General features: G+C 35.5%; 1 protein-coding gene across 1 annotated transcript in view; it reads right to left on the bottom strand.

Annotated features, from left to right (window-relative positions):
- The window catches only part of LOC149799136 (carbohydrate sulfotransferase 9-like), a 29,505-nt gene extending 24,082 nt beyond the window's left edge, over window positions 1–5,423 (bottom strand). The window contains exon 1 of the mRNA XM_089958215.1: window positions 3,862–5,423. Within this exon, the coding sequence (XP_089814341.1) occupies window positions 3,862–3,976 (115 nt within the window). The 5' untranslated portion in view covers window positions 3,977–5,423. The remainder of the gene's footprint in view (window positions 1–3,861) is intronic.
- Between the last annotated feature and the right edge of the window lie 9,540 nt (window positions 5,424–14,963).

The raw sequence follows: 14,963 nt of genomic DNA on the forward strand, positions 1-14,963 counted from the left end.
TGTATCCTTTTGTGTTGCAGATAGTGATGACTTTTGTTTTAATGAAAATAATGTACCGCAATGAGCGACATTTTGATTCATGGCTTATAATACGATCATATCATTTTCTTAGAAACGGATTTTAATCAATATAAGCATTTTCTGATGGAAACTTACACACTGAATATTCAGTAATACTGTGGCTAATTTACTAATTAGGGTAATACAACTAAAATTATCAACTTCATCTATATTATCGTATTTATGAATAGGTAGTATAGCGCCTTTACTCCATAAATCTAGGTATTGACCATTTTGGACAATAGCATTTATAAGTTTTAAAAGAGTGATAATATATAATAATACATAATAACATCAACAGATTCGACAAATATTCCGGACAGTATGTTATCAAAGCTTGTTGGTTTATATATTTTACATAATTTAACATCCATTTTTATTTAATTTCGTGAAATATGTACAGCTAGTCCTCAATTGATTATTTTAAAAGTTACCGAGCACAGCTTATCATCTTGAGGATGACGATTTATTAATTCATGAGAACCATACATCTTTTTTAAATCTTCAAACATGTTATTAAAAAATGCGAATAAAAGTCATCTGCACATAATTGACATTACAACTTACTTTTTGAATAGTATTATTAATCTGTCTCCAAACGACGCAAGGGTTTACTCTAACGATTACTTTGATTTCCTCATTAACCATTTGAATCTGCTTGACAAACTTCCCAAATTTATTATATCTTAATCTAGCTTATTATTAACAAACTTTAAAGTTTTATTTCGAAGATACTCGTATCTTTGTACATTTAACTCTCTTTGGGCTTTCTGAAACGTTCATCAGACCAAACATTACTTGTCACTTTTCCTCGATGGAATCTTGTAGATGCTTTCAAGCAATGGACGTATACGTTCCAAATTAATATAAAATAAAATATTAACAATATAATGCAAGAGTGTTTTCTGCATATCTGTCACATGAAGTTACGTTACACACTACTGTATATCGATCATTTTTCTGAGTAGTAAGATCTGATACGCTATGGCCTCAAGTGATGTTATCATACATGATGGGCCCTTCCCTTTAATAAAGTGGAGAAACATCAATTTTTATATCTCCGTGTGATGTATGAGTATTGTAAAACACGATTTGCTTCTGTGTTCCTCCTGGTCATGTGGGTTATATCAGTACATTGTAAAGCAATTTCTCTGAGACTGGGCATAAGAACAAGGCAACACCAACAACATCAACAACAAAAAGAACTTTGACCTATTAATCTCAGTTATCACAACTAGCGATTTTTGCTAGATTTTGAAATGAGAGTTTAGGACCACATGTCCACTGAAAACGAGATCATAGTATACAAAACATAAGCGGATCCATTTCTGAAAATCGTGTGTGTGTGTGTGTATGTGTGTGTGTGCGTGTGTGTGTGTGTATGTGTGTGTGGTCATTTTAGGAGCAGTGCCTCACTACACAGAATTCGGAACATCTGCATTTGGATGGTTTATATACGTAACGTAGTTTAGCAGCGGACAAATCGAAGAGTGATCTGTTAGCCATTCAATTCGTTTTTCTTTCGTGTCTTTATCAGACAACAGTAACATTTAAGCTAGTGGACCTAATTTGTATTATATCCCTACACTTCCATTTTCCAAATTATTTTAATATTTAATACCAAGTAAAATTTACTGTCACACATTATCCACATTCTGCAATTTTGTCAACATTAAAATAGAAATAACAATATTTTTAGAATTTCTGAACTTTTTATCCTCTCTACTAGCATGACAAATTTCAATCACAAAGACGTACAACAGAATTTTACATGCTGCAGGTACTTAATTATCTGACTGGTTTGAGCATTATCTTTGCTTCTGTGACTGAAGTTCGATCCCAATCGCTAACCTCAGAAAGAATGCCTGGTCGCCAGATTATTATTGGTGGTTTTCTCTTTGTGCAACGTTATACTATACTCACGTCGTCACTCATTGTCGCCATCGTGGTGATTCAAAGTTTCCGCGTCATATCAATTTATAATCTCTATACCGAAGTGTATATGGTAGGTTTACGCGGCTTAACAGAAAAACAAAGCATTTAAAACTCGTTAACAAAGTAATCATTCTCGATAAATTCCAAGTTATTTCACAAATTCAAAAAACTGTGACCATTGAAATAATCAAGATGTATCCCGAAATTAACTGGTCACATGACTGCGCCATTTGGCGTTTTACAGATACTCTGAGACAAACTAAATTTCACTCCCTTACTCTTTTGCCGACGTCATTCCAGCATATTTCGCCGAATATATTGCTTCGGATATATACCTTGCATACCAAAAATCGGGTCAGAATATCTCAGGATACTTCAATATTGTTATCTTGGCTGAATGTTTGCACACTATATTCATTGAGATGGATATTAATTACAACAAATTTGAATGAATAATAATTCAATTTTTATAAATAGTAAATTTATTCTTGTGCACACTCATTTTATGCATAATAGACTTTTCTCAATCGAAATCATGTAAACATTAGTTAAACTGTCGATCAACTAAACTAGCCAAAGGTTGCCGCACCATGAAGACATTGCACACCCGCTACAGAAAAGGTATGTGACTGGTTTCAATTGTATTGTATCTACTCGTGTTTTTTGCAGCATCGCAGAAGAGACAAGTTGTGCATACAGTTGTAGGACGCAGACATATGTGATGTCGTATTGTCCATGTGATGTCATACTGTCGAGTGATGGCATCCAAAATTTCGGGGTAATGAGTTAGATTTGGTACAATTCACCATAACAGTACAGATTAACTTTCTTATTTTGATCAAACCAATATAATTTTTTTTTATATAAAGATACGACCTGTTTGTAGACAGAAACTATAAACAAATAAAACAAAAACGTTAATAAGAATATGACGCAAATTGACGTCTATTTTGGATGAAGCAAACAGTACTTTGGAAAATGTTTAGTGCTTTTATGTTCTAATCTTGAAATCATTCGTGTTTAGTTGACGCATTCGAGAACTTCAAAGCACAGATATACATATCTTTCATACAAAAACTTCAAAATCTTATTTGCGTAAAATTTAAATTGTAACTAACTGTAACGTTTCCATCCTTAAAGTTTTCCATTAAACTTAATAACGTACTCTGAGCTGTAAAAAGAAAAGACAAGGATATCGTCGTTAAAAAAGAATTATGTCAAGAGGAATAATTAAATGTTAGATTTATGCAGTGACTCATTAAACTGCGTCATCCTCATTATTAAAGATCGGCCTTTGTTTTGTTGGAATGTGGGCATTCAAGTACATCCTACGAATACGCACTGTTCAGTAGACCCTTTTGCACGGACAAACTCTACTTCCTGTTGCAGACAGTCTAGTTATAAAGATATATGACGTCTCTATAACTCTTTCATCTGGGCAAAGTTTCCCGAAATAATTTTTTAAAGAGAGAAAACAGAAAGTGAGCATGTGCTCATATACCACCTATTTATATCCATTCATCCGTGATATATTGCCAAAAGCCACTACCAAAATGCAGTGCTGAAAATTTGATCCTTCGCAGTTTTTTCCATTTAATTCCGATAAGGCATAAGTCATCTGTCAAAATAACATCAGCATAATCATGCAAACATGGGATAACCTGTAACATATTTATTACAAACTGTGCAAATATCATAATTTGGGAATACATTAATTTTGGTTTGCCATTTTGTAATAGTTGCAGGCAGCAGGAAGTGGAAACACAGTTTCTGATTTCTTACATACTGTTTGCTATTATAAAAAACACGTATTTTACAATTTGCGACTGAATATGAGCCCAGAAAAATACAATAAAAGGCACTTACCAACACTGACTAGAAGAAGGAAAGGCGTGAAACCGAGAATCAAGATGATGATACATATTGTCTTTTTGCTCATGGGTCGTAACCAGTAAATTATTTTCCGAGAAAACATTGTCATTCAAATTTCTGATCCAGTATGATAATCAAAGTATCCAATTATCTTGCTTATGGTCGCATCAAATTTTCGAGGTTTTCCAAATGTCCAGATAATAGTTCGTCTACCTTGGTATGTGGGTCCATAAAAGGCAACGTTTTTCCTTCCACTCAGGAGTAGTGTTATCTGCAATATTGTTTTCTCTTCTCAAATCTTTGTTCACGAGTCATAAAACAGTAAACATAAAAGCCACAATGATATTAATAGGTGATGGGATGTCTGAACAGATGGAGATTGTTGATGACGCTACGTCCTCTTGAAATAAAAGAGTTCCAGATGGGACTGGCACGTGCACTCCAAATGACAACGCAACAGATTGTGTATATTATTCTCGAAATGAAATTCACAGGGCTAATGGATGTCTAAATCACAGCACGACATGAATGGGCTGATATAGACATGCCGCTTAATGAACGAATGACCATGCATGCACTCGCAACAGCTGTGTTGTAGTAAAATGCGTATATTCTAAATGGGAATTTTTATATTGCAGTAGAATATATATTTTCTAAAGCGAATATGTTATATTTCCCCCACAATGTTTCAAATACAGATACATCTCTGTGTAACGCCAACAGTCCATACTTCTAAATAATCTAACATATCGATTTAAATTCTTGCATAATTAATAACAATTACCAAACTTTTAACTAAATTGCTACACATGTAATTGACATTTGTATCTATGTGGAACAAGGATCTGAACTACTTTAAATTGATCACATCCACTTTCACAAAAACGTAACGACTTTGAAATCTTCTAGAATATTCCGTCTTGGCTTTTGTTGCCCTGATACGAGGAATCAACACTGCATGAAAGCGTTGTGCGAAATTTGGCGCATTAATCTCTTGTGTCTCTTCATGAAACTCTAAGTTCCATCTGTAATAAGGTTGATTCTCCTTGGATTCTGACTGACCAACTTTCTTGCGCCTAAATTACGAAGCATCCTCTCTACCCTTTACAAACTCTTAACGTGAAATAATATTCACTCAGTAAATAAATGTACTCCATTCGTTCCAAGGTGTATGACGGAACTTGGGAAGACGAATTTATGCTCCGTGGACGTAGATGGCACTCTATTCAAAGCAAAAATAGAAATGAGCAGAATAAACAGTTACGTTAATCACAGTCACCTTGCTAATTCTCCACTGCCAATTTTATTCTGTGCTCCACAAAATAGGAAGTCAAATCCTGTTTAAATGTATGCAAAGACAAGTCTTAATCTACTTCAGCACAGAATAAGGAACAATCAATGAGCAAGATGAACAGATGAAAACCGCGTTGATACAATGAAGTAAATTAACTTCAATGGAAAATTTTCAGATCTCTTTATCTGCCATATGAAATTCACCTTGAATATGTACATACAGAGGTCTTATGTTTTGCTCTTCGCTCGAGTGCGCCGCTCTGGCTAAATGCCCGAGTGTAATGACAGGTAAGGGACGGCGGCAATAACTCGTCGTTTGCTGTCAAGTCAACTGAAAGGAGAATCGTCATAATATGATTTATGGAAGAAAGGTTACGGCTTGCTGGGGATATATTTGTTTCTCACTTAAATAAACGATCATCATTAACGTTTAAATACTTATATTATAAGGTAACTTTTCCGAATATTGCCTATTCATCCACAATCAACAACGATTCAAACCTTCTGAACCTGTACATAGTATTAATTTCTATTTCATTAGAAAACAGCAGGAAAGCAACAACTTCAGAATGGAATAAAAACCGAATACTGAGTATATGACGCAATAAATGTATGTATGTATGTATGTATGTATGTATGTGTCAGCACACACCAAAATAACTCATCCTTGTATAGAAGTCTGATCATACTGCAAACAACACAGACGCTGACCTGCCGTCGCATAGTACAGCTTCTGATTAATGGAACCCTGGTGAGTACGGTTTCATCATTTTATGACAACATTATAGAAGTTACAACCCTGGTTGTCCATACTTCTGACTTGGATTCCATATCGTAATTTACAAAGCTTATTTTGGATTTCAACTTAATTTTGGAATAGCGTTAAGCCGCATAAATATTTTGGGTTCTCATATTCCATAATGTTAATTAAAAACCCGCGATCAGAAGGTTTATTAAAGACATAACCTGTGTTTATCATTTTTAACTTGAGTCAACTGAGTTTCTGATAGGTTACACAGGTGGCACCCTCATGAAATCTATGTCGAGAGAGTGCTTTCATCGATCTAAAATTAAGTTTCTGAACTACTAAGACTGGTTGCTTGAAAGTTGATAAGCATCATATCCACTGCCGTTCACCTTGCGGCAAAATGCTTCCTAAAGCCCTCATTAATACGTGGGTCTGTGTGATTTGGATTTTTCACGCAGCTTTAAAAAGCACATCAGTCATATCGCGACGATGTTTGCAGTGTGACAGTTTATAATGATGTCTAGCAGACATGTAGCGTGATGTCCCACCCAGTCACATTATTCTGACAGCGGGCCGACCAGTCCTGGCACTCACCTCTTAATGCTGATCGCGTCATAAGTCTTGGTATGACTCGGCTGGGGTTCAAACCCGCGACCTCCAGCATCCGAGGCGGACTCTCTAACCACTAGTCCACTGGAGCGGTCTTCATTAATACGTATTGCAACCACTTATTTTGTGAAGGTAGGATGTACATTTGTTTCTACTGAACGAAACTGAACACGATGAGGATTTGAACTTAACAAACAAAAAAACAGAGCAAACTTTTCCATGTGTAAAAATTGGCGAAATTATGAATTTGCTAGGCTATGATTTCCAAGTGGAAAGTTTCAAGAAAACAGACTTCGTAATTTCGAGCTTGAGGAAAATCCAGAACCTTATTGATCTGATGTATGCAGATGGCATAAATTCAATACAATAAATATTCCATATACAGTACAATATACTGCTGTATAAGTGAATGAAAAAGAAATAAATTAATAATGGCGATACAAACCTGTGTATACATAAATCCTCGCAGGGAGAGAGAGAGAGAGGGGTGGGGTGGGGTGGGGTGGGGGTGGATGTGATAATTTAAGTTGGAATGCATGATACATATATTTACCTAAGTATTTTACAGTTGTAAAGTCTTCATTTATGGAGTAAATTTAGTCCTTTACACATGCTTTCTTTCTGCCAATAATAGGGGTGAATATATAATTTTCTATGTGAGACGTTTAGAAGACAAATTAAGACAAAATGATATTCATCTTCGATCTTATTATTCGACACAACAGTCACATTTCCTTTCACGTTGTTCGTTTCCTACATGTTTACGAGTCTCGCTGATGAAACCCTTAATTTACTTTAAGTCTTTCTGTGGCTGGTATTAGCAATTATTTTAAGATAGGGAGCGGTTTCAAACACATCGTTTATATCTTTATACATGCATGATGTTTTCGAAGCAGCTGCTGAACTCCTTTGTTATGCCGACACTGTGGTAGGTGTGGGATGGGGTGCTTCCAATATTTATTTAAATTATTATAGAAGTCCCACCCTGGCTCGTTTTTGGTTGGAAGCTAAATTAGTGAAAGACAGATGTAAGCTCCGAGCCCCCAGTCAGTAATGCCGACGGTTAAATGTTTGAATATGCAAAAAAGTGAAATTCAACTAATAACACATTCATGGCAATTCAATAATCAAATGATTAAAATTTCCCAAGTACTCTCCTTCCGCTCGACCATGTGATAGCCTATTGCATCATTTGATTTGTAAAGTGAGATATCTTTCCACATGTCATTGTATTCTACTCATCTGTGTATTATTCTCTCATATTCCTCCAATTCCTTCTCCTCTTCCTCCCAACTTTCTCCAAATTCATTCTCCTCCTCGACTTTTGAGTACTTCTCATCCTTTCCCGCTTTCTCCTCCTCGACTACTTTTCCTCCTCCTCCTCGATTCTATACCGACCAAGCTTGTCGACTCAGACTGCTCCGTTTGTCTTAGTTCCGTCTCCCCTCTTAGAGACTCGGGACTCACTGAACCGAAGTTATGACCCCCAAAAGCTTCCTTTACGAAGCTTTGTCTTTCCTTTGAAACTCCTCTCTAAGTTTTCTTTTTTTGAGGGGGGATTCCCTGTCTGATCTTTTCAGACCATTCGAGTCTGCCCCCTCCCTAATGTTATGATTACCCGAAGGTTTACATGGTATACATGACCCGAAGGCTTATCTGTGTGTTAAATTGCTATAATTTCCATTTAGCGTTTCTGTAATCTTTTTCTATTCTTGCATGTTGTCTGCTATAGGTGCAAAGCTAAACATTTTTCATACTGAATTTTTTTGGGTACAGTTTCAGATTACAGTCTGCAATGCAGTGTCTCTATAGCGTATTCTGCTGTATCCAGCTATTCATCGTATGCTATTTTTTTTTTACACATCTCTGATTTTTCTTTTTCTTTCACTATTGTCGGAGGTTGTCTGTGATTGGTCTTTTTGCGCATCTTGATGTAGGGATCTCCGTATTTTCTTTTTCTTCGTTTTCCTTTGCTTTATCTATTCTGTCTCTGTCTGTTCCTGTTTTTCTGCTTTTTTTTATCGTGATCAGCTTTCTGTTTTCCAGTTTTGTTCCATCTTAGTTCTTGTTGATTTTGCTCTGTCTTTTTGACCACGCTGTTTATAATCTAGTATTCCTGATTGTTGTTTTGGATGTTTCTAGTTCGGGGTTTGAGTTGATTGTTGATTTTCATGTTGATCTTGTATCTCTTGCTGTCGTTTACCTTGCTGCGATATAATTTTCTCTTTTCCTCTGTTCCGTGGTTTTGGTATAGGTGACTGTGTATTTCCTTCTTTTTGCTGTGTTTCAGTTTGCTGGGAGTTATTGGGTTCTCTGGTTTGTGTATTGGCTAGATTTTTTGTTGTTGGACACTTCTGAGGAGTATATTCTACGTTTCCACATTTGTTGCAGTTTCTATGAAATATGCAGCCCTTGTACCATGTTCTAAAAAGGAATCCATGGAGAAAGAAGGGCTTCTTTAGTATTCTAAGTTTTTCTTTATCTATCTCGAGAATTCTCACTCCGTTTTTTATGGCGAAGCCGGGGTGTGTGTACATTCTTGCCCTGGTTACCTTGATTTGGAATTTCTTCCCAAATTTCTCTACTGTAGCCTCCAGTGGAATCTCAAATGGGATATCTGATATACGAAGTTCCGCAGTTCTTTTTTTTTTCTTAGACATGGTGCTGGTTCCAATATGTTCAGAGTGAAGCTTCCACGCTCTAATTTCCCATATGGAAGTATGTGTTCGTTTCCTTTGGGACTTGTGATATAGATCTCGTCTCCTTTACTGTTTAGCGAGTCTGTAAGGTCAATAAACTTTTTGTCCGTGATTCTTAGGATTGTCAACATTCTTGATATGCTTGGTCTGTTTTCAGGATCTATCTCTCTCATATTAATTTCCTGCGTCCTTGGTTTATACCTGCATCCTTTACAAGTTCCTTCCGCAGTTTCAATTCGTTTAATGTTGAAATATTTCTCTAACTCGGTGACTTCTCTGTGTCTTTACATTTTGTCTAGCACGTGCAATCTGTGAGTACTGTTCAGTCAGTTTGAAATCTTCAAGTTTGTATTTGGTTTTCGAATGTTATACTAGCACGTATAATATTCCATGATTCTAATTTCATCTGTCGAGGTAAAGTTCCATCTCATACTTAATTTTCATGTTTTCAGCGTTGAATTCCATAGTCCGGCGGACTTTCTCGCGGTTTGCTTTGTACGTGCCATTGCCAATAATAAAGTAAGACTTTACTTCTCAAGACAGTGTTTCAGAATCTCTAAGTTTTCCCGCCAAATTACGAGTGGCTTTCTCAGAGTAATCCTATTTGCTCAGCAATCTTCCCAGTGTAACTAAATTTTCGCTTGCTAGTTAGAAGTTATATTTCGAATCGAAATTGTTGCTACACCCTCCGTCTCAATTTCGATTGGATGTCGCTTTGATTCGATCCAATCAACTTAGCGGATAATGTCCTTCACGCTGTCAGTCCAAGATCTATCGCCTATGCCGCTTCAAGATGCCGGGTCGTCTCTCTGGTTATTGTAACCTTGCGTAAGAAATTAGCTCTTGCCTGCGGCATGTTTAGACAGCAAGCATGGCTTATGGAGCTGAGCAAACGTGACATCCTTTCAGAATGAAATATACCTTTTAGTCTGTGGTTATAAAGCGATAAAAAGGAAGATATATGAACTGAATTTGGATAATAACAAACTTAGCCAAATCCCGAGATCAAAAGTATAGTTCTTACATTAAAACCCCAGTTTTTTAAAATTATTTCTTTTACAATCTGTAAGCATCAACTGTTACATTTTTCGAAGAACATAATTATTTGTGTTTAGTAATTTGAACTAGTACCTAATGATACACTATCTATTTAGTAAAATGGATATCGGCCCAACTCTCTATGTACACACTTAAAGTGGAAGTAGCCAAAAAGGTATACGTGATCATTTTTCTAGGCGTTTATTAGTCTTGGAAAAATTTTCAAGATTTGAAACTTGAACTTTAATGAAGTAGCTATTTATGTGCAAGTCTGAACTAATACCATGATATTTTATTTGGAATAGTTATCCACAAGATTTTGGATGTGTACGATAATGAGAAAGATTCATATATATTAATGAGTTGATCTTGCATCTGATTGGCTGAACTTGTAAACAACATAGAGTCCGTACGTTTTCTTCTACCCGGTTTTAATCAAACCTGAAATATATCTTTATATCATAAAATATCTTGAATGACTTCGATCCATTCATATTAATGAGGCGATCTTAATCTGAAATCCATTCGATTATTATTATTTCTGAGGCCTTATTTTTTTTAAATCTGATTTTGACTGGACTTGGGATATTCATAATCAAGAACTCAGGCTAGTTCCATAATGAGAAAGGTGTATACATACTAATGAGCTGAGTTTAATAAAACTTGGACAATATGCTTATATGGCCAAGAGCGCATACGATATTGATGCGATAGATCCACACATATTAATGAGGTGATTTTGCATCTGATTGGCTAAAACTCTAACCATTTTAGAGGCTGTATTTCTGATCTGAGCAAGATCAGCTCGTATTGATGCAGTGTTCTTCCATCTAATTTGCTAAGCTTGTCAACGTCTTTATACACCATATCTGGTCGGATTTGTACAACGCATAGTTAAAATACTTATATCTTTTTTTAATTAGATTCATTATTAATAATAGTGGAACACATTAATGAAAGTTCAGTGCAGTTGGAAATAGGTCTAAATTCATATGCTAGGCACTCATTTATTTTCTCATTTAACAGGCTTATATCGATAAAGAAAAGCAAAGGTAGTAACCCATAATATTGACTAGGGAGAATCATAGATTTGGAGTCTCACAGAGTTCTTCCACCAAGTAAACTTTAAAACCAGATATATGAAGAAAACAAAAGGTTAGAATACAAGAAGCATACATTTCAGACAATATTGTAATAGTTCGCACAATAATGCAATTTAGCAATTAGTATGAATAGTGTGTAATTTATAACTGAAGATAAAGTAGAATATAACAATTAACACAGCACTCAACGTACGATAGGTAGTGGCCATACAGTGACGTACTTGAGAATTTAGAGGCCATTTCAAAATTTAGGTCGCCAAGCCTGATAAATTGATTGCTTCGACAAAGGAAGCAGGTGAATTAAAGGTAGATGATGACAAAAAGTGAAAGTTTTAGTTGAAGCAAAATAAAGAGTAAACATAAAGCTATTTTAATAGTAGATCAAGGTCTATGTGACACAACTGTCTTCAAACAATTTCAACTTCAGGATGAGGACCGTCATATAAAGTCACAATTTTAAGTTCTCAAGACCATAATTTTCTATAATGCCTGGCCTGACATTCAGTCATAAATGGCTTTAACCGTCATTATCTTTTCATCATAGTTGATATATGGGAAATTTTTGTCATAACTACATTTATATTGCTTGGGCTGAGACTAGTATTAATTCCTGTTTACATTATCAAAATACATTTAAGCAGGCTTAGCCCAACCCAATCAGAAATGTTTTTGTGAATCTCTTTGATGTGGGTGTCAACTGGATGAAGAGAACGGAGGAAACATTTGATTAATGTTAGAGACAATGCACGATTGCTGGTTAGCATAAACTATTTGCAGTACTGCTATTAAGGATACGAATTTATTTACGTAATTATATACATACATACATATATATATATATATATATATATATATATATATATATATATATATATATATATATATATATATATATATATATATATATCTGTACAAAAAGTCGTGATCTTTTCTGTAATACTGATTTTGCTTCAGCAAGGTCATATTTCTTTTAATTCCACATCAAAGCGTATACATTTATTTGCAGAAAACCTTATTCGATAGTTCGAAGCAACTTTGATATATATGGCGAATAGTGTGTGACAGTTTCTAGTACTGAAATGCTATGGTGCCTACAACATCTGGCATGCTATAGTGCCTAAAACATATAGCATGCTATAGTGCCTAAAACATATGGCATTCATATGTTATCATATATATTGCGCATTATTTTATGGCATTTAAAATACTCAGTGCCATGACCCACCAATTATTTGAAATGTGAATTCAGTATCTTTAGCGTTTAATTAAAAAAATTACCTCAGTATGCTTTTCACCTGTAAAACCTTCCAGATTTAATAACCAACAGTTTAAAAAATCCAACAGACTAAAATAAAAACAAAATAAAACAACTCTAAATTATATAATTTTAATTCATGTGAAAACCATGTGATTCTGTACACAACAAATTAATTCTTCATCTGTAAACTTACCTTTCAAACATCTAATATGACTTTAATTATAAGCAATTGTGTGTGTGTGTGTGTGTGTGTGATTTGGATTTTTAACGTAGCTTTAAAAAAATTTCAGTCATATCGCTACGATGTCTGCAGTGTGGCAGTTTAAAGTGATGTCTAGCACTGGGACATTATGCCGCAGACATGTAGCATGATGTCCCACCCAGTCACATTATCCTGACACCAGGCCGACCAGTCCTAACACAAACCTCTTAATGCTGAGCGCCAAGCGAGGCAGCTGTTAGTACCATTTGTGTAAGTCTTTGGTATGACTCGGCCGGGGATCGAACCCACGACCTCCCGCATCCGAGGCGGACGCTCTAACCACTAGGCCACTGGAGCGGTTATAAGCAATTGACTGTGTATATAATTGTGCCTTCATCTTTGGAGAGAAGTTGTATCGGTCTGTAGTAAAATAGGCAAAATTAACAAGAATTTGTTTCAGTAGCTTGTGTTCTTACAATTCTTCATAAACCTGCTTAGTGAAATGGTCAGCCGTTGTGTTTTGTAAGCCAAGAGAGCAATATCAGGCCCACTTGGGCCTCTAAGTATCTTACAGTGTGGTTGATTTCATGTATTGAACACCTGTATATTATGCATATGGCTAAAAAGCAAAACAAAAGCAAGAATAAAAACAAACAAATAAAAGCATGTTCCATTCAGTGAAGAAACAAGGCCATTATTCAGCATATGTCCGCTCAATTCTTGATGTTTACTCACAGCTACATGTTTTACAAGCTTTGCTGTTCGAAAATTAATTAAAACAAAGACTCACACCATTGTTGGTATGTGGTCTTAAACACAATCTCTTTATGGTAGTATGTGCTATGTGGAAAGACTTAGGCGCAAAACACTGTTTGCACTTTTCTCCCGGTGGAAAAATGTGCAGTCTGTGTTTCATGACTAAGGTCTACACAGCTCCAGATAGTTAAACAAGACATCGATATATCAAATCCAATAACACTATTCTTTAGTGAGAATTTGACATATCAGATCCAATCCTTCTTAGCTGGCTGGTCTCTTCTCCATTATCTGAAATTAGCATAAAATGTCTTTGTATATTTTTAATAAGGTTAACTAAGCATGCTATTTTATTGCAAACACACAGCTCAAACATTAACACTCGAATATCATACAGTAGGTGGATATACAATGATCCACATACTGTAAATCGTTACAACCCCCAACCCCATCCCCCAAGCTATTAGCATATTTTATACGTGCATTTATTGGCAAATATAATTTTAAAAAATACAATAAACAAGACAACAACAACAACAACAAAAACACAAAAAAAAACAAGCAAACCCTCTCCTTCCAAAAAAAAAGAAATCAACAAACAAACAAACTGCCCCAACAAATATTCCAGCTGTTTGAAGTCCAACAACAATTGGCTTCAATAAATACAGATGTGTAGGCGTATAATATGTACACGTTATGGGGAAAATGGTCTTTTGTTTTGATTTTAGTTTTTATTCTCTTTCTTATAGCAACATGATATAATGATATAATAACATGTGATATGACGTATTGAGGAGCTAATGTAGGAAGAATGGAAGGAAAAAGAAAATTAAGCGTGTATGAATGAACGAAGGAACAAATAAGAACTAAAAGACAAATAGAAGAGACAGCATGAATGAACGAGTTAATGACGAAAGAAAGGAAGGAATGGAAAATGTACCAACTGACATGGAAAAAGGAAGGAATGAAGACAGAGAGACGAAAAACGCAATCAATAAAGGAAGGAAGAAAGAAAGTTAAATGAAATGAGATCAATTGTGTTTTGCATTTGTTTTAATATTTCTGACACCACATGAACGGAGACTTATACGAGAATTTTGTGGAGAAAATCTCGCGCCAGTTGAACACCATTATTTATCAGACACCATATAATCTAATCGTCTCTGATCGCAATTGCAATATGTTGGGCTAATCTGTCTAAGATTTCACCTTCGGCCTGTGATACCTAGGCTCCAGCATCTTTCATAGATCTTTTCCATGGGATCATTCAAACTAAATTCTAGGCAATTGCTGGTGGCCTTAAGACTCCAGACTACCGACCGAACCTTCCCACAGGTCTTAGACTGTTCCTAAAAATTTTTGCCATTGCCTCCGACCGATTGGGCCTGTT

This window comes from Sinohyriopsis cumingii, chromosome 5, assembly GCF_028554795.1.
Source record: "Sinohyriopsis cumingii isolate HCF-2022 chromosome 5, ASM2855479v2, whole genome shotgun sequence".
NCBI lineage: Eukaryota > Metazoa > Mollusca > Bivalvia > Unionida > Unionidae > Sinohyriopsis > Sinohyriopsis cumingii.